Source organism: Piliocolobus tephrosceles, chromosome 17 (genome assembly GCF_002776525.5).
Source record: "Piliocolobus tephrosceles isolate RC106 chromosome 17, ASM277652v3, whole genome shotgun sequence".
Taxonomy (NCBI): domain Eukaryota; kingdom Metazoa; phylum Chordata; class Mammalia; order Primates; family Cercopithecidae; genus Piliocolobus; species Piliocolobus tephrosceles.
Window position 1 is genome coordinate 22,518,872 of NC_045450.1, and position 18,459 is coordinate 22,537,330.

The 18,459-nt window shown below is 42.8% G+C and overlaps 1 protein-coding gene across 2 annotated transcripts in view; it reads left to right on the forward strand.

Annotated features, from left to right (window-relative positions):
• Positions 1-18,459, forward strand: part of PRKCB (protein kinase C beta) — a 382,686-nt gene that overhangs the window by 325,034 nt on the left and 39,193 nt on the right. For both annotated transcript variants that reach the window (XM_023189314.1, XM_023189313.1), the window contains exons 11-13: positions 8,926-9,017; positions 11,187-11,249; positions 17,429-17,567. In XM_023189314.1, the coding sequence (XP_023045082.1) occupies positions 8,926-9,017; positions 11,187-11,249; positions 17,429-17,567 (294 nt within the window). The remainder of the gene's footprint in view (positions 1-8,925; positions 9,018-11,186; positions 11,250-17,428; positions 17,568-18,459) is intronic.

The window sequence follows — 18,459 nt, forward strand, 5'->3', positions numbered from 1 at the left end:
GCTGGGGCAGGTAGGAATAGACACAGCCTTGTGCTCTCTGTTTTCTCAATGGTGGCCTTTGCATATTCCTTCAATAATCAAAGATCTGTGGAATTCCAAGGAAGAATAGAGGTAGTTCTAGCCTTTGAAAACTTTGGCCTCTATGTGGAGGGACAAGGCTTAGAAAGCTGAAAAAAAAAAAAAAAAAGCTAGAGGAGCATCAACTGTGATCACAATTCTGACAGTGATTGCAAGTCTATAAAATACAGAGGAAAGAAAAGTTGTGTGTGAACACATGTCATTGAGTGCACACTTACTTGGGTAAGGCTTTTTGAGTTTGCATGGACTTGGCATACGTCATCTGATGTATCTTGGCAACACCCCTATGAAGAACAAACTGTCATTACCCCCTTTTGGGAAGGCGGAGACTCTAAGTAACTGACCCAGGGTCTCAGAGCAAGTATCCAGTATAACTGCAACTAGAACCCAGGACTAGCTGATACCAGAACCAGGGCTCTTAACCACAGCACTACACAGCCTCTCTGGAGAGAAACAGATGGTTCTGAGCAGTAAAGGGATCAGCTTACAGACAGGATGAATCCACAGAGCAGCTTGGAAAATCATTAAAGATCATTAAATAGACGAAGTCTTGCAGCAACTCCCCTTGGAGCATGGTACATAGAGCTGCACACGTGGTCAGTTTTCTCTGTTCATTGTATCTGATTAAAAGTGGCAAGTGTCCCCCTGGCAGTCACACAGGCATCATGTTACACTCCATTCTCAGCTGTCTTAGGGGAAGATTGTCTCTTTGAATTCCCTTGCTTCCTCTGGAGACCTCCAGGTGAATTCTGCACCTCCCACCTAGTCATCATTTTAAATCAGACTATCCTCATACTCATGTTCCAAATTTGGGAAATTCTAGCCAACCATTTTGCATAATGTAGTGACAGACAAACATTTGGTTTTATTTATTTACTGATTATGAGAGGTTAAGGAGAAGGGGAATTTTAAATTACCTGAAGGCACTTGAAGCTTAGAGGGCAGTGATAATCATGTAATGAAGAATCACAACAGCAATGACAATTTTGAAGAAGCCCTTTAAAGTCAAGCAGACTAGCCAGTTTGAAGAGAAAGATGGTGAGTTTGCCTTTCCGAGCTTTTAATTGGAGTTGACGGTGGAACACCCACGTAGAAACGTCCTGTAGCCAGCTGGAGCTGACTGGAGCTCAGGAGACAGGGAGAGGATAGAAATATAAGTCAAGACTCATCAGCCCAGAGAGATGAGAGTTGAAATTCTGAGCTGTGACAAGTTCTTCTTGGAAAATTGAGTAAGTAGGAGAGAGCCAATCTGGACTTCAAGTCTATATGCAAGAAATACTTCTTTTGATTTTCATATGTTAGAGTCCAACAAATAAGCCCTAATCAAAAAACACTAAGTGTGGTGATAAGGAAGATTTTGCAATAATTTCATAAGAGGAATGGGGAACAAAAGTAAATTTAAGGGTGCTGTGGAGGGGAATAATATGTAAGAATTGGAGGCAGTACGTGAGGTCCATTTAGTTAGCTGAAGCCCCCATAGTTCGCTCTTTATGCCTCTCATGCACTTTCTTTTATCACATTCTATTTATGTATTTATTTATTTACTTTTATTTGAAACACGGTCTCACTCTGTCACCCAGGCTGGAGTGCAGTGGTGCAATCACTGCTCACTGCAGCCTTGACCTCCCAGGCAAAAGCCGTCCTCTCACCTGAGCCTCCTGAGTAGCTGAGACTACAGGTGTGCGCCACCGTGCCTGGCTAATTTTTTTATTTTTTGTAGAGCCAGGGTCTTGCCGTGTTGCCCAGGCTGGTCTGGAACTTCTGAGCTCAAAAGTGGTCCTCCCACCTCAGCCTCTCAAACTGCTGGGATTACAGGCATGAGCCCCTGTGCCCGGCCACATTCTATTTTAGATTAGCGTTTGAATTAGTTGTCTATTTGTTTTAAACAAGATTCTGAATTCCCCGAGGGCAAGCCTGAACCTTATTCATCATTTTCATCCTTTTAATGCCTGCCTAAAGCCATGACTTGCAAAAATAAGCACTGGATGAAAGTTCTAAAACTCACTTCTGTGCTCCAGATTGGCTCTGGAGTGCTTCTGACAATGTTTTCCAGATTTTGATGTTGCTTACTGTGGAGTGGGAGATGAACCTGGTGGTACATGAACACATTGCATTTATTTTTAAAATAAGTCATTTAAAGGATTGATGTACCAGAGCCAGACTGGATATTGCATAAAGATGATGGACTCCAGATATGCACTTCTTTTCTGCAGAGAGGTTGAATTTCCATTTATGGCTTTGGTATGAAATTTAAAATTTTTAAAATAATTGTGTTTCAGTTTTTTTTAAGTGAGTTAATAAAAATACTTTTAAAATAAGTCAATTTTAGTAGAAAAGGCAGACAAACTTGGTAAAGATTTTTTTTTCTTTTCTTTCTTTCTTCTTTTTCTTTCTTCTTCTTCCTCTTCTTTTTTTTTTTTTTTTTTTTTTTTTTTTTTTGAGGCAGAGTCTCACTCTTGCCCAGGCTGGAGTGCAGTGGCACGATCTGGGCTCACAGCAACCTCCACATCCTCAGATCAAGCCATTCTTGTGCCTCAGCCTTCCAAATAGCTGAGATTGGAGGTGTGTGTCACCATATCCAGCTAATTTTTGTATTTTCAAGAGAGACAGGGTTTCACCATGTTGGCCAGGCTGGTCTCAAGCTCTTGGCCTTAAGTGATCCACCCATCTCGACCTCCCAAAGTGCTTACAGGTGGGAGCCACCACACCCGGCCCAGATAGGCACTTCTTTTCTACAGAGAGGATGAATTTCCATTTATGACTTTGGTATGAAGTTTAAAATTTTTTAAATAATTGTGTTTAAGTTTTTTAAACTGAGTTAATGAAAATTTTTTAAAAAATAAGTCAATTTTAGTAGAGGAGGGGGAGAAACTTGGTGAAGATCTTAAAGCCCTTTGGGAGATGAGTCACGTTCGGGTGGATGGTCTTAGGCAGTGTGTCATAATCTGGTCTTACCCGACCTTTCCCCCTTTTTCTCTTATATGACTCCATGAATTTTACTCTCCCTCTCCAGCAATAAGAGCCATCAAATCAGGAGCCTAAAGTGCTTAGTTGTATTTTCCACAATATACGTTAAAACAAATACAAAGCCATAAAGGTGAAACCATCATACATCCGTGGACTACTCAAAATGATCTCCTACCCATTTTGGGAAACACGGCCATTTGGAAATTTATCTGGCCCCTGTCCCTTGCCTGGGAATCCTTAACATCTGGCACTGTGGATTATCCACAGAAACATCTCTGGCAATAAAGTTGCTCCTGGCATAGAGTGGGCATCATTAAGTGTTTGTTCAGAAATAAAAGGACAGTGAGATGCCAGCCATAACATTTAATAGCTTAGGCGCTGGTGTGTCAAAGCCACATGCTCAGTACAGTTCAAAGATGATAGATCTTAGGGTTTCCCTGCATATGGTTAGTGGTAGAAATATACCACAAAACACGGCCTTACCCACAGTGGAGCGATGCCCCAGTGTGGGGATTCCGACTAATGAGTTTGGGGGGCAAGCTGAGTTCTTCCGAGCAGAAAGCAAGCGAGTGAAATCTCTCTCTCACTTACTTCTCTCCCTGCGGCCGATGCCATCTGCTAGCTTTAAAAATAATTTTTAAAAGCAAGTGTTTTGGTTCTCTTCAACGTGCAGCAAAGACAGATGCTATTTTTAGGCTTGTTTTCTATTAAAAAAAAAAAAAAGAAGAAGAAGAAGAAAAAACCAAAGAACCAGGGGCTGGGTGTTGGCTGTTCTGGCTTACTGTCTGCATTTTACCATCAACTTATATGTGACCTTTTGGCAAATCTCCTATGCCTTGGACCCTGAGAACATAAGTGATCATTTCACCTCCTTTTCTCATTAGACATGTTGAGAAGGTGAAGTAGTATTGGTCTGAGAAATAAAAACCATTCATTTTCTAAAAATTAGTCAGTGTGGGCAATACGGCAAAACCCTGTCTCTACGAAAACTACAAAAATTAGCCAGGTGTGGTTGTGTGCACCTGTAGTCCCAGCTACTGGGGAGGCTGAGGCAGGAGGATCACTTGAGCCTGGGAGGTTGAGGCTGCAGCGAGCAGAGATCGTGCCATTGTACTCCAGACTGAGCGACACAGTGAGACCCTGTCTCAAAAAAACAAACAACAACAACAAAAAAAATTGGTTAACTTGTGCTCTCCTGTAACCTGCCAGCTTCTGTCTTGATGTACCACTAGATCTCCATGTGCCTTCTCTCCCCTCCTGGACTGGAAGCTCTTTGAGGGGAGGACACATTCACACATCCGTACAATGTCTAGCTCAGAACCTTTCACACAAGATGTACCCACTGGAGGCAGCATCATGAGGGGTTGAGAGTGTAGAGTCTGGAACCAAATGCCTAAGGTTCAGATCCTGGCTTTGCAGCAACTTCTCAGCTGAGAGACCACTGGCAAGTTACTTACCCTTTCTGAGCTTCAACTTTCTCCTCTTTAGAAGGGAGAGAATGATTATACTTGTCACATTGAGTTTTGTAGAGGGACAAGTGAGACAAAATATGCAAAGCATTCAGCTCATCACATGGTAAGTACCCAAGAGAGCTTAATTTCATTGTTGTTGTTGTAGTTATTAGGCACTCCCACATTTGATAAATGCACATATGACATTACATATAAGATAAAGTTCTATGTGCTGTAAGGAAAATTTTTTTAAATGGTGGATTAAATGTTTGTTATATCGCCAGCATTATGTTAGACACTCTACACATGTGTCGTTGTTTAATGCTCTGTGGGCAAGTCAAAAATGTCCCGTCTACAGGAGAAGAGAAAGCCCAATACTAGGTTAAATAACTGCTCAGTGTTGCAGTTAGTAAGTAGTGCAACAAGACTTCAAATACTGTATTGACTTAAAAGGTGAAATCTTTGCTTCACTTTCCCACCACCTCTTCTTCTGGTTTTATAGCCCCTCACAATAGCTTTGCAACTTTTGACAGCAAGTCACCTTTTACATTGTGACTCAGCCATAGCAACATATAAATATAACCAAAACATATATTCCACAAAAAGTACTTAGTGGTGTTCTGTGCAGCATGCACTGATAATTTCCATTTCATTGTTTTTCTTTCTTCTTTTTTTTTTCTTTCTTTCTTTTTTTTTTTTTTGAGACAGAATTTCACTCTGTTGCCCTGGCTGGAGTGCAGTGGCACCACCATGGCTCATGGCTCACTATAGCCTTGAACTCCTGGGCTCAAGCGATCCTCTTGCCTCAGCCTCATGAATAGCTGGGACTACAGGTGCTCACCACTATACCTGGCTAATTTTTTGGGGGGGAGGTATAGAGGCAGAGTCTTGCTATGTTCCCCAGGCTGTTCTCAAACTCCTAGCCTCAAGTGATCCTCCTGTCACAGTCCCACCAAAGTTCTGGGATTGCAGGAGCGAGCCACAATGCCCGACCTCTTTTTTCTGTTCTTCTTTTTTTTTTTTTTTTAAGTTGATCATGACCCACCAAATTGATTTAATGATCAGTTAAAGTGAGATACAACTTGAGTTTGGAAAACACTGGTCTGGCTTCAATACTCAGGCAGTGCTGCCAGGACATCTCATTTTCATCACATTTAGCTTGCAGCCCTATGTATGTTCCATTCCAGCCCCTCAGTCAGTCTGTTAGAGATTATCGAATATGTTATCCTCATTTTATAAGTGAAGATATCAAGGCTTGGGGATATAAAATGGTCTTCCCAAGCCTCCCCAGTAGTCAGAAAACGTGGAGTCCGTGCTTTCATTCCACTCTTCTGACTGTATGAATGGTGCTTTGGAGACCCAGTAACTCCTGCTGCCTTGAGGATCACCCATTTTTCACTTAATTAATGTGTACTGATGGCTCGCTTTGGCCAGGCATAGTGCTGGGCTATTGGTACATAGTGGTAAACAATTTTTACACGGTTCTGGATTTGTGGAACGTTCAGTCACATTTGACATTAGTCCATTTCTTTCAGAGTGAGACCCTGAACCTTTGTATTAGCCTACATGACCTTACATGATGAGTCCCTCAGCACCGCTCTGGGCTCATCTCCTACCCTGTCCCCCTTCTTCTTTCTTCTCCAAGCACATGAGGTATACTCTAGCCTCAGGGCCTTTGCACAGCCTGTTTCTCCGCCTGGTAAACTCTCACTCTAGATAACCTGCATAGCTGCTTTCGTCATCTCCTTCAAGTCTTTGCTGAAGGATCGCCTTCTAAATAAGATTATCCTGAATACTTTATTGAAATTGGAACTCCTTTCTCCCATCTCATTAAGCTGGTACTCCCAATCCTCCATACTTTGCTCTGCTTTTCCCCCATAGCACTTTTTAATCTTTTAATCTTCTATTTTTATTTTTATTTATTTATTTAATTTCTTGAGACAGAGTCTCACTCTGTTGCCCAGGCTGGAGTGCAGTGGTGTGAGCTTGGCTCACTGCGACCTCCACCTCCCAGGTTCAAGCAACTCTGCTGCATCAGCCTCTCTAGTAGCTGGGACTAAAGGCATGCACCATCATGCCCAGCTAATTTTTGTTTTTATATTTTAGCAGAGACAGGGTTTCACTATGTTAGCCAGGTTGGTCTTGAGCCCCTGACCTCAGGTGATCTGCCTGGCTCAGTCTCCCAAAGTGCTAGGATTACAGGCACGAGCCACTGTGCCCGGCTATCTTTTAACATTCTCTATAATTTATTTATTATGTTTAGCATTTATTGTCTTTATCTGTGTCTACCTGCTGGAATGAAAGATAAAGGCCAGGAATTCTTGTTGGCTTTGTTCACTGCTCTATCCTCAGCACCCATCTATAACCTGGTACCTAGTAGGACTCTATACATTTTTTTTTACTTGAATAGATAGATGAAATAAATAACCATTAAGTTCAAAATATAATTAACAAATTATGATGTGGTTAGAGATTTAAAAAAGAAAAGAAAAGAAAAAAGCCCACAGGGTTTCATGGAAGAGTATAACGGCAGACCTAATTTAGATTGGGTGGGTTAGAGGAAGTGACTTTTTTAGGCTGAGAACATAAGACGGACTTCAGTTCCCAAATTCGTTAGCGCAGACTCTGCCATTGCAAGCCAAAGGAATGTAGCGTAAAGGAGAGATTTCACCCAAGCAGAAGTCTCTAAGAAGAAACAAAGTGATTCATTCATTTAGCAAACACCCTCTGATGGAAGGAGAGACGCAAGTCACATATTGGTGTTGCCCAAGGACCAAAACACACATCTGTCTTATTTAATCCCAGCAACATCACTGAGGTTCTACTCTTATCTCCTCTTGACAGATGAGGAAACCCAGGTGTTGAATAACTTCTCCAGATACATCCAGCTATTAAGAGACAGAGCTAGATTTCCAAATGAAGTGTCTTTGGCACCAAAGCTTTTGCCCTTTCACTCTCTGGGCACCTACTATGTGCTAGTTGTGCTATCAGGAACAGGGCTTACACAGCCAAGAAGGGCATAGCCCCTGACTTGAAGAAGTTCACAATATCCCTTGAAAGACATGCTGAAAACTTCCCTGATTAGGACACAGATTTTTTTCTGGCCCCATTTCTTTTACTTCTGGACATGCCTTCCTAGGTTACTGTTTTTCAAACCTTGATAATTCATCTTTTTGTTTTTGATAGCTACTGTGTTATCTTTTGGTGAGTACCTCAAAATTCAGTGGCTTAAAACAACAATAAGCATTCATGATCTCAGTTGCTGTAGGGCAGGAATTTGGGAATGCTTTACCTAGTTGATCTGGCTCTGGGTCTCAAAGGATTGAGTCAGATTGCCAGCTGGAATTCTATTCATCTGAAGGCTTGTCTCGGGTGAAGGATCTGTTTCCAAGGTGATTCTCTCACAGGACTGGAGTTGGTGCTGGCTGTTGGCAGGAGGCCTCAGTTCTTTGCCAAATGTACCTTTCTGTAGTACTGCTTGAGCATCCTCATGGCATGGCGGCAGGCTTCCCAAAAAGCAAGTGATCTGAGAGAGCAGGGTGGAAGCTGTAGGTCTTTTATGTACTACTCCTGGAAGTCATACACTGTCATTTTTGCAATATCCAATGGGTTACACAGGTCAGTCCTATTCGTTATGGGAAGGTACTACACAAGTATATAAATACCAAGAGTTTGAAAAATCACTGGGGTGGTGGGAGGGCATCATAAAGGCTGGCTACTACAGCTACCTATCATCTGTAACATTATTTACTTAATATTTTCCACTTTTTGTTAAAATCAGCCTTATCCTAAACAATAATATCAGTTAAGTCACAATATTAATATGCTAATTATATTTTCCAACAAAAAATATAAACTTGTAATTATTATTATTATTATTATTATTATTATAGAGATGGAGTCTCACTCTCACCCAGGCTGGAGTGCAGTGTCATGATCTTGGCTCACTGCAACATCTCCCTCCCAGGTTCAAGCGAGTCTCCTGCCTCAGCCTCCTGAGTAGCTGGGATTACAGGCACCTGCCACCATGACTTGCTAATTTTTGTTTTTTTTCCTTTTGTTTTTTTTCAGTAGAGATGGAATTTTGCCATTTTGGCCAGGCTGGTCTTTAACTCCTGACCTCAGGTGATCTGCCCACCTCAGTCTCCCAAAGTGCGGAGATTACAGGTGTAATCTGTAGGCATGAGCCACCATGCCTAGCCAACGTTGTAATTGTTAATGAAAAAAATTATCTGTGTATCACCTATGCTCGCTTGCATAGTTCCAGTAACAAAAACGTTACCCTTGGGGAAACAGCAAGCCCAGCAAACAGGGATCTGTCAGAGAGTCCTGGAAGTTTTCATCATAAATTCCAGCTCTTCCCTCACTGTCCATTTGGAGCCCCAGAAGCTACAGGATGCTAATGTTGCTGTTTGCTGTCCTCTTCCAGGACCGCCTGTACTTTGTGATGGAGTATGTCAACGGGGGCGACCTCATGTATCACATCCAGCAAGTTGGCCGGTTCAAGGAGCCCCATGCTGTGTAAGTGAGAACTAGTGCTGTGCTTTCTCTTTGGGATAAATAGGTAGGTTAGTGGTTCCTTTGGGTGTTTTTTGTTTGTTTGTTTTTGCCAAAGAGGGATTTTTAAACACCTCGGGCATCTTTTTGAAAAAATATTTAGCCAGGGAAGAAAGGTGTTCTGCTTAATATGAGATGCTTCTTTTTTTTTCTGACACCAGTTAAGAACCTGAAGCTCAGCCAGACACCATGGCTCATACCTGTAATCTCTGTTTTGGGAGGCTGAGATTGGAGGATCGCTTGAGCTCAGGAGTTAAAGGCCAGCCTGGGCACCATGACTAGATATCATCTCTATAAAAAATAAAAAACTTAGCTGGGGATGGTGGCGCACACTGTAGTCTCTTCTGAAAAATAAAACAAAACTCAAAGCTCTAAAACCACAGCTATTTCTTTATTTCTAATTCATGTCCCTGACTGCTTAGAAAGGCCCTATATCTTCCCTGGGGATTATCACTGTAGATTTTATGTGTCCATTTGCTAATATTTATTGAGAACTTACTATGAGCCAGGCCCTAAGTGCTTAACAAACATCGTCTCAACCCTGAGAATAACTCTGGGAGGGAGATGCTACCACCTCTGCTTTACAAACAAGGAAATGGAGATGCAAGGTTTTGAAAGCTTGCTCATATTCATGGAGCTAGTAAGAAGCAGTTCCTGAATTCTGACCCCAGTGTTTCTTTGCACATGTTCTTTATCTTATGCCACCCTCCCTCTTAGATGCCTTCACTCCACGGGGGTGAAGGATCAAGGTGCTCAGTGGCAATGGTCTGTGGTTCCTGGGATGGGGAGACTGATTCTTGGTTGTTGGAAATGTGTTTCCTCTGCTGAGTCAACTCCATCCCCTTCAGTTTAAAAGGCAGCTACAGTCTCTTCTTTTCAGAACACAAATCTCATCATGTCACTCCCCTGCTTAGGAACATTGCAAGTTGTAGGAATCAGCAATGATAACCTCTCCTGGGGAGTTTGCTAGGATCTTATTGCCTCTCCATAGAGCCCCCAGAGCTCATCTAGAACCCCACCCTGTCATACCAGAGGCTCGGTAGCTCCCGCCCAGTTCAGCTTGCCCCCTCTCCTCCCACCTGGCCAGGTTGTGAGCACTGTGTTCTGATAGGATTTGCATTATTCTTGTGCTTCCAAATCTAGCCATTCATATCTCCTGGCATGACTCTAATAGGATTAGCTTTGCTTTTACTTCTAACATCTGATTGACCATAGGCTTTAATTCTGTTGTCACACAAGACATGTCAAGACACTTTGCATAGTTCCCCAAAGCCCTGCCCAACCTTCGTGGCATAACTGGGCTTCCTAGTTCTCTCGAAACCTCTTTCTTTATGGGTTGACCTTCAATAAGAGGTTACACTTTAGACAGATGTTGTTTCTGATTCCAGCTGTGCCATTCATTCGCTATATAACTTGCCCAAGTTAATCTCTCTAACCCTCAGTTTCCTCATTTGAGGAATGCGAAGATAATAGTAGGACCTACCTTACAGCACTATTATTGGGATTAAATCAGGTAATGCCTAAAACGGTGCTAGGCAGATGGTAAACCTTCAACAGATGTTAGCTGCTATTGTCAAGATAATTTTAACTTGCTATACAGTCTGAAACTATAATTCTCTCTCTTTTTGTGGGGGATGGGGGACAGGGTCTCACTCTGTTGCTCAGACTGGAGTGCAGTGACCCTGATTATAGCTCTCTGCAGCCTTGATCTCCTGGGCTCAAGCAATCCTCTTGCCTCAGCCTTCCAAGTAGCTGGGATCACAGGCATGTGCCATCACTCCCAGTTATTTTTTTTTCTTTTATTTTTAGTAGAGAGAAGGCCTCACTATGTTGCCCAGCTAGTGAAACCATAATTCTCCATCCAGCTCATCATATCCCATGGCCCCCTCTCCACTATACAATTGCTGAACTTCTGCCTACACCCAATTTGTCCTTAAGGCAACCCCATCACCTTCTAAACCACCCTGTGAATCCATCCGTACTCTCAGCATTTTATGAGCTATTTAGTGGACTATCCATGGGTTCTTTAATGCCCTGCACCTAGTTCAATATTGTATTGAATTCTGAGCATTGCCAAGCATATGGTGTCCTTGAATTTCTCCATTGCTTTTTTTTTCTTTTTTTTAATTTCAGATTTTACGCTGCAGAAATTGCCATCGGTCTGTTCTTCTTACAGAGTAAGGGCATCATTTACCGGTAAGTGAACACTGCTGTACTTTCCATCTCTTCATCTCCCTCAGCTCCTCCCTGCCCTGCCTCTTTCTTCAGCTGCTTTTAAAATTAGAATCCGTGGTGGGGGAGGAATCCTCCAGAACTAACTTGGGCATGTGTTCTGCCAGGCAGCATCGCCCACTGCCCTGGCAAAGTTTGGACAGCTCTATATGGTGGTAGAAAATCTCGATGGACTGTGTCACCAATGATAGTTCAGAGCCTCAAACAGGAGACCATTTGCTCTAAGAGGAGACTCACAGAGAGGACCCCAGTACTTCTTTCTCTTGCTTGTGGACCCTACATTTGAGGAGCAGGCAAAGAATTTTGGTTGGCAGAATGTGATGGATCACGTTACTATGAAACGTTATTTATTTATTTATTTATTTATTTATTTATTTATTTATTTATTTATTTATTTATTTCTGCTATGTAACTACAACTTGGAAATGGATCTCTGAGTGGCTGCTCTGAAAGACAGGATTAAGTTCAGGACTTGGCATTTGCTGGTTTTTGGAGGAACAAATGGATGATCATAGCTGCATGAGTCATATCGTTTTATATTTCATGCAAGGCAGACGATTGCACCCGAGGCTGCTATTTGTCAGTGAGTCCAGGGCGTACAATTCTCCTTGTACTACGTCGATGCAAATGGCATAGCCAGTGCAGGCTTGGGCTGGTTTGTTATGCAAGAGAGGCTGCAAGGCATGAGGCTTCCAAACAGCGCTTGGCATGGGTGGGGGTCTATTTCAAAGATTATGAAGAACCACAAAAGTCTATTCCATTCATGCGTTTGACACATATTTATCAAATCCTACTCTGTTCTAGGCACTCTTCTGGGTGGTGGGCATACAGAAGTGAATAAAACAGATGAAACCCCTGGCCCCTGTGGAGTTTATCTTTTCGTGGTGGGAGACAGATAAGTGAATCATAAAAACATAGTCTGCCAAGTAGTGATAAGTACTATGGAGATAAATCAAGCAGGGGAGGGTGCTGGTGTACCCTGGGTATTGGAGGATTCCCTCTCATTCTGTAGAGAGCATAGTGATGAGAGCCTGGAGAGTTAGGGGTGACTTGGGAGTCCTGGGCCTTTTGCTTTAACTGCAGGATATGGGATTAAAAGGCATGAGGGGGCTGGGCACAGTAGCTACCACCTGTAATCCCAGCACTTTGGGATGCCGAGGCAGGAAGAATGCTTCAAGCTAGGAGCTTCAGACCAGCCTAGGCAACGTAGTGAGGCCCTCATCTCTAAAAATAAAATACAATTAGCCAGGTGTGGTGGTGCATACCTATAGACCTAGCTACTTAGGAGACTGAGGTGGGATTATCAATTGAGCCCAGGAGTTCAAGGATGCAGTGAGCTATGATCATACTACTGCATTCCAGCCTGGGTGACAGAGCGAGACCCTGTCTCAAAAAAAAAAAAAAAAAAAAAAAAAGCATGATAAGTTTAGCCCTAGTAAGTACAAGGCAGATAGTGGAGGCAAGGCTATGGGGTGCTGGCAGGATGGAGGGATGGGAAGTGGGGGCCTTGTCAGAAGCTTTCAGAGTCCTGGGGCTTTTAGTCACACCTTGGAGTGCTGATATGAAATCTACAGGGGAAAGGATGATCTTATTCTGAGTGCACAAAGTCCCCGCCATTCCTACTTTCTCCTAATGATGGAGGGAAGAAGGTCAAGAAAAGGAGGGGTTTTACTTGGCACGTGGGTGATCCTAGTGAAAGTGTAAAAATAGAAGAAGATGAATTTAGAAGCTGAGGCAGGAGGATCACTTGAGCCCAGGAGTTCGAAACTGCAGTAAGCTATGATGGTGCCACTGCACTCCAGCCTGGGCAACAGAGCAAGACCCTGTCTCTAAAAAAAGAAGAATTTAAATTTTAAATGGTATGATCATTCTGTCCATGCCCATGTTTGCCCTCAATGAACACATTCACTCTGTGTGCATGAAATGGCACGTGGAAATCATCTAATTCCCTTAGTTTCTCTTTTGACTCTCATAGTGACAGTATCATTTTGTGCTGAATATAATTCTGGTGTTGAAAGGTACACATGAGGCTGGGGGCAGTGGCTCACGCCTGTAAACCCAGCACGTAGAGAGGCTGAGGTGGGTGGATTGCCTGAGGTCAGGAGTTGGTGACCAGCCTGGCCAACATGGTGAAACCCCATCTCTACTAAAAAAAATACGAACATTAGCTGGGTGTGGTTGCACATGCCTGTAATCCCAGCTACTTGGGAGGCTGAGGCAGGAGAATCACTTGAACCCAGGAGACAGAAGTTGTGGTGAGCCAAGATTGCCCTGTTGCACTCCAGCCTGGGCAACAAGAATGAAACTCCATCTCCAAAAAAAAAAAAAAAAAAAAAAGGTGCATATGATCTCTTCCATATGATGTGATCTCTAAATTCAAGCCAATGACTTCAGCTCGTGCTTAACCACAGAGACGGGGATCATGGGTGATTTTTCACTCTACATGATTTTCATCTTGGGTGCTGACATTAGGACCTAACTCCTATGTGGGATGTGCCTCTACTAAAATAGAACCAACTGGGTTCTTGAGAAGATTAAACATGGAACTACAAGTTTATTGGAAGAAAATCCAGTCCCAGTGTAGGAAACAGGAAAGGAAATAATTAGAGTTCTAGTCAATTGAGTTGTGATTCAGGGCTAGTTTCTAATCAATCAGGAAGCCACATTGGGATATGGGATCCATGAATCCAGATCCAGGTGGTAAAATTCAAAGATTAGCATTTCAGGTGCTAATATGATACCTATGTCAAAGCCCCTTTTCCTAAACTAACTACATACTCTCCCTTTAATCTTCCACTATTAATATGGTCTTTAAAGGGATATTTATCAATCTTTTAGGCCAGTCTTCATCTGAACCCTTCTTTTGCATATGTGTAAGAACACAGTCAATCTCCTACTATAGATACGAAAATGGCAGATACTCATTTCACAGCCCCCCTGTAGCCAGGGCAGGCACACAACCCATGCACTGACATTTGGTCACACTTACTCAAGACCTTGAATCAGAAACTAGTGGCCAAGGAAGCAGAAAGCACAGAATCAAGAGAGGCCATAGTAATTATCAGCAGTTACTTTCCAGAGGCAAGAGAAGAGGGTCTTAACAGCAATAGGCAGAGTCCAGCTTAGGGCTTCATGGAATAAGCGGTGATGTTTGTGTCCCATGGCAACTTGGGTGGTGGTGTCATTGGACAAGCTCTGAGTTGCAGTTAGGCATTGTTTTGGGCTGTATAGACTCTTAGTCTGGTTCTTCAATCTCCTCAAAGATTCCATGAGCTCCCCAATATCCTTTGATGAATTCCTTTTCAGGTAAAAGTCATCACAGTTGGTTTTTGTTGCTCACCCTCCAGAACACTTCTTGGAAATAGATTTCTTGAAATTGATAGTCAAATAGAAATGGTAAAAAATAAATTACTTGACAAAAGATGTATGGTTTTGTCATTTCATAGAGATTGCCTTCGTAGTGGTAAAGTCTTTTAAGATGTTACAAATCACTACCTCCTTCATCTAAATCTCTACTTAATTGAACAGTTCTTAAGTAAAGAGGATGACAGATTATGTTAGACTTACCATCTTTAAGGAACTGGAGATGTTGTGTTGGGGGGCGAGGAGGGAAAAAGATTCTTCCTATCAAACTTAGTTTCTGATGTACCAACCACTATATCTGGAATGTGTGTTGGTTTTGCCCTTGATGGTTTTCTGAAAAATGAAAATAATTTCTTCATCCATCATTTGAAGCAGAAATGAGGATTTATTACATAGAACAAAAGATTAGGGTGTGATATCAAAACACTGCTATGTGACAGTGAAGATGACAGAGGTGCCCTCCAGCCACAGGACTGCCTGGCTCTTGGCATCAGAAACTTCTTTTCTATAATAGATGAAGATTTTATCACTTCCCTAGTCTACCCAGCTGCCTGCTTCTGGGCATGTGGTCCAGCTGAAGGGATGTCATTTGCCACTATTAGAGAAATCACATATATCACATATAGACCTACCTAGTAAGTTTAGGAAAAGCAAATTGCTGCAAAGCCTGGGTTTTCTGAGTTCCAAACTTTCACTCAAATCACGGTGGCTTGTAGATGAGCATGAAGGCTGGATACGAGCAGCACCACGGACAGCGCCAAAGGCATGGCGTGTTGGGATTGGCAAACATCAGTGGGCGAGTGCAAGTGGACCTCCCCCTCCGTTTGAATAAGGAGAACCCACAGACACAGATAGGAGATGCCAGGATATAGTTTTCAGATTGTATTCTTTTAGTCGGAAATGATGACAGCAACTCAATTCAAAGTAACTTAGGTTAAAAGAGGCATTTGTTGGCTGACATAGCTTAAAAATCCAAATGCAGATCTGACTTTAGGCCTGGATACATGCAGAGGCTCAAGTGCACGTTATGAGGGCACACTTTATCATCCTCCCTCTAGGCTCTACTTTCTCTGTATTAGATTGCTTCTCTTCATCTGGTGACCCCTGGAATTTCTAGACTTCCATAATACCACTTGAACAACCCCAATGTAAAATGCACTTATCCCTTTCCTGATTGTGCCAGCCAAAGTGCCGGCACTAATACTTAACAGCTTTGATTGGCTCAGGTTGGATCACATGCCCGTTCCTGAATCAATCACTGTAACCAGAAGAATGGAATATTTCCATTGGCCAGGACAGGCCCACATGACCATTCCTGGAGCCATGTTACATGGAAGCCATGTTACACCCATGGAAGAATTGGACGAGGGTGTTTCTTCTAAGGAATATTAGAATGCTGTCATCACAAAATACTAGAATAGGCAGAATGCCCACTGCCCAGTGAAGATGACCGAAGGGAAACATCTGAATTAAGCAATAGATCCCCCTACCTCTCAGGAAGTCGGAGTTCCCCGTCTTCTCTTAGGACTGGGACCATCTGATCCATCGCTTAGCTTTGCTCACTGGTGCTGAAATATAAAGCATTGACATTGGAGTACGTGTTTAGGGAGGAGGAACGTGTGTTGATATTGGATCCATCTTGTGTGCTAAAGACCTACAAGTGTTCCCCAAAATATCAAGCTCTACTTATCAACACATGTGAAAATAAAGGAGAATACAGCACATATCCTTTAGGTTAGAGCTCAAATGTCACCACCTTAGAGAGGTCCTTTCTGACTGACACCCTGCTTAAAGTGACTTTCTCTAATCACTATCTTATGTCCTCTTTATTTTCATCATACCACTTATCAGAATCTATAATAATCATGCTTATAGAGTAATTGTTATCTTTTTCCCAGCACTGAAATTTTATCTGGAGAACAGGAGGCTTATCTTGTTTACAGCTACATACTACATCCAGGCATAGTGCCTGTCATATAGTAATTGTGCAACAATATTTTTTTGTTGTTTTTGAGACGGAGTCTCACTCTGTCACCCAGGCTGGAGTGCGGTGGCGCTGTCTCAGCTCACTGCAACCTCTGCCTCCCGGGTTCAAGCTATTCTCCTGCCTCAGCCTCCCGGGTAGCTGGGACTACAGGCACCCGCCACCACGTCCAGCTAATTTTTTATTTTTAGTAGAGATGGGGTTTCACCCCAAAGTGCTGGAATTGCAAGTGTGAGCCAACATGCCTGGCCAAATAGTTTTTGATTCAAAGAATCAATGGAAACGCCTGGGTCATTTCCTAGGAGGTGGTCCAAGACATCAGGGAACACTTAGCATTAAATATTTCCTTCAATCAGCTTTTTTTTCTTTGTAATCTTTAGAGATATTTTTAAAAATAATAATTTTGTGAAAAATGTATCTTCTTACAAAATATAAGGGGTCCTTAAGTTGCAAAGGAAAATTCTTGGAATTTTCCTGGATCCAGGAAGTGTCATGGATGCTCTGCCCTTTGCTTAACTTTCTGGGGTTCTCCCTCTTTTCAGAAGTGCTGTCTCTTTGTGTCCTTGTGAGACACTTGGCACAGTTGGCTCTGTAGAAAAAGAAAAGCACGGAGGTTTGTGGATCTCTTTTTATTTCCCTGCCAGACTGTAAGCTGTTGGAGGTCAAAGGCTGGTTTCTACTGACCTTTGTGCCCACACAACACCTAACACAGTGTTTTATGCATAATGAGTGGCTGTTGCTTGGCTTGAAATGCATAGCAATTAATTAAATCTCTAAATTCTTGTGTCTGCCATAGTGACCTAAAACTTGACAACGTGATGCTCGATTCTGAGGGGCACATCAAGATTGCTGATTTTGGCATGTGTAAGGAGAACATCTGGGATGGGGTGACAACCAAGACATTCTGTGGCACTCCGGACTACATCGCCCCTGAGGTGAGAGCTGCCGGGCACACGTTCACATTGCGGTGATGTACCCTCTGCTCCCCAGTTGGCCGTGTGAGAGCTGGGAAGGGTCGAGGGTGGTACCTTGCAAGGGATCCTCGGGCAGAATCTTATTCCATACTCTGAATCCTCCCTTTGAGATCACACATGCAAATTAATTTAGCACACATCCAGAAGCCCAAGCCCAAAATACATCAAGGTTTGGGAGAAAATTTAAATAAAACTCAAAAGAACCATCCAACACACATCAGTAAAATTCTTCATCAGACTGCTGTGGCTCACGGCCATGTGATACTGCCTAATTGTGACATTGAAATGTTTGTTGAGAGAGAAGGAGCAGATCCCCTGGTCTGGCATATGACATGGGATCTGTGTCCTGTATATGTTCCTCAGTAGGAAAATGGACAATAGTCCATGATTTATTTATAGCATGAAATACTACCAGGCACCAATTCAGAAGAGTGAGTTAGATATGTATGTAGATATGAAAAGATCTTCAAGACACATTGTTAGAGAAAAAAAATCAAGGTACAGAATGACAAATACAAGACCAGGCACGGCAGCTCGTGCCCATAATCCCAGCACTTTAGGAGGCAGAGGCAAATGGATCACTTGAGCCCAGGAGCTCCAGAACAACCTGGGCAATGTGGCGAGACCTTGTCTCTACAAAAAATACAAATATTAACCAGGTGTGGTGGCACGTGCCTGTAGTCCCAGCTACTTGGGAGACTGAGGTAAGAGAATCACCTGAGCCCCAGGAGGTCCAGACTGCAGTGAGCCGTGATTACGCCACCGCACTCCAGCCTGGATGACATAGTAAGACCCTGTCTCAAAAAAAGGAAGGAAGGAAGGAAGGAAGGAAGGAAGGAAGGAAGGAAGGAAG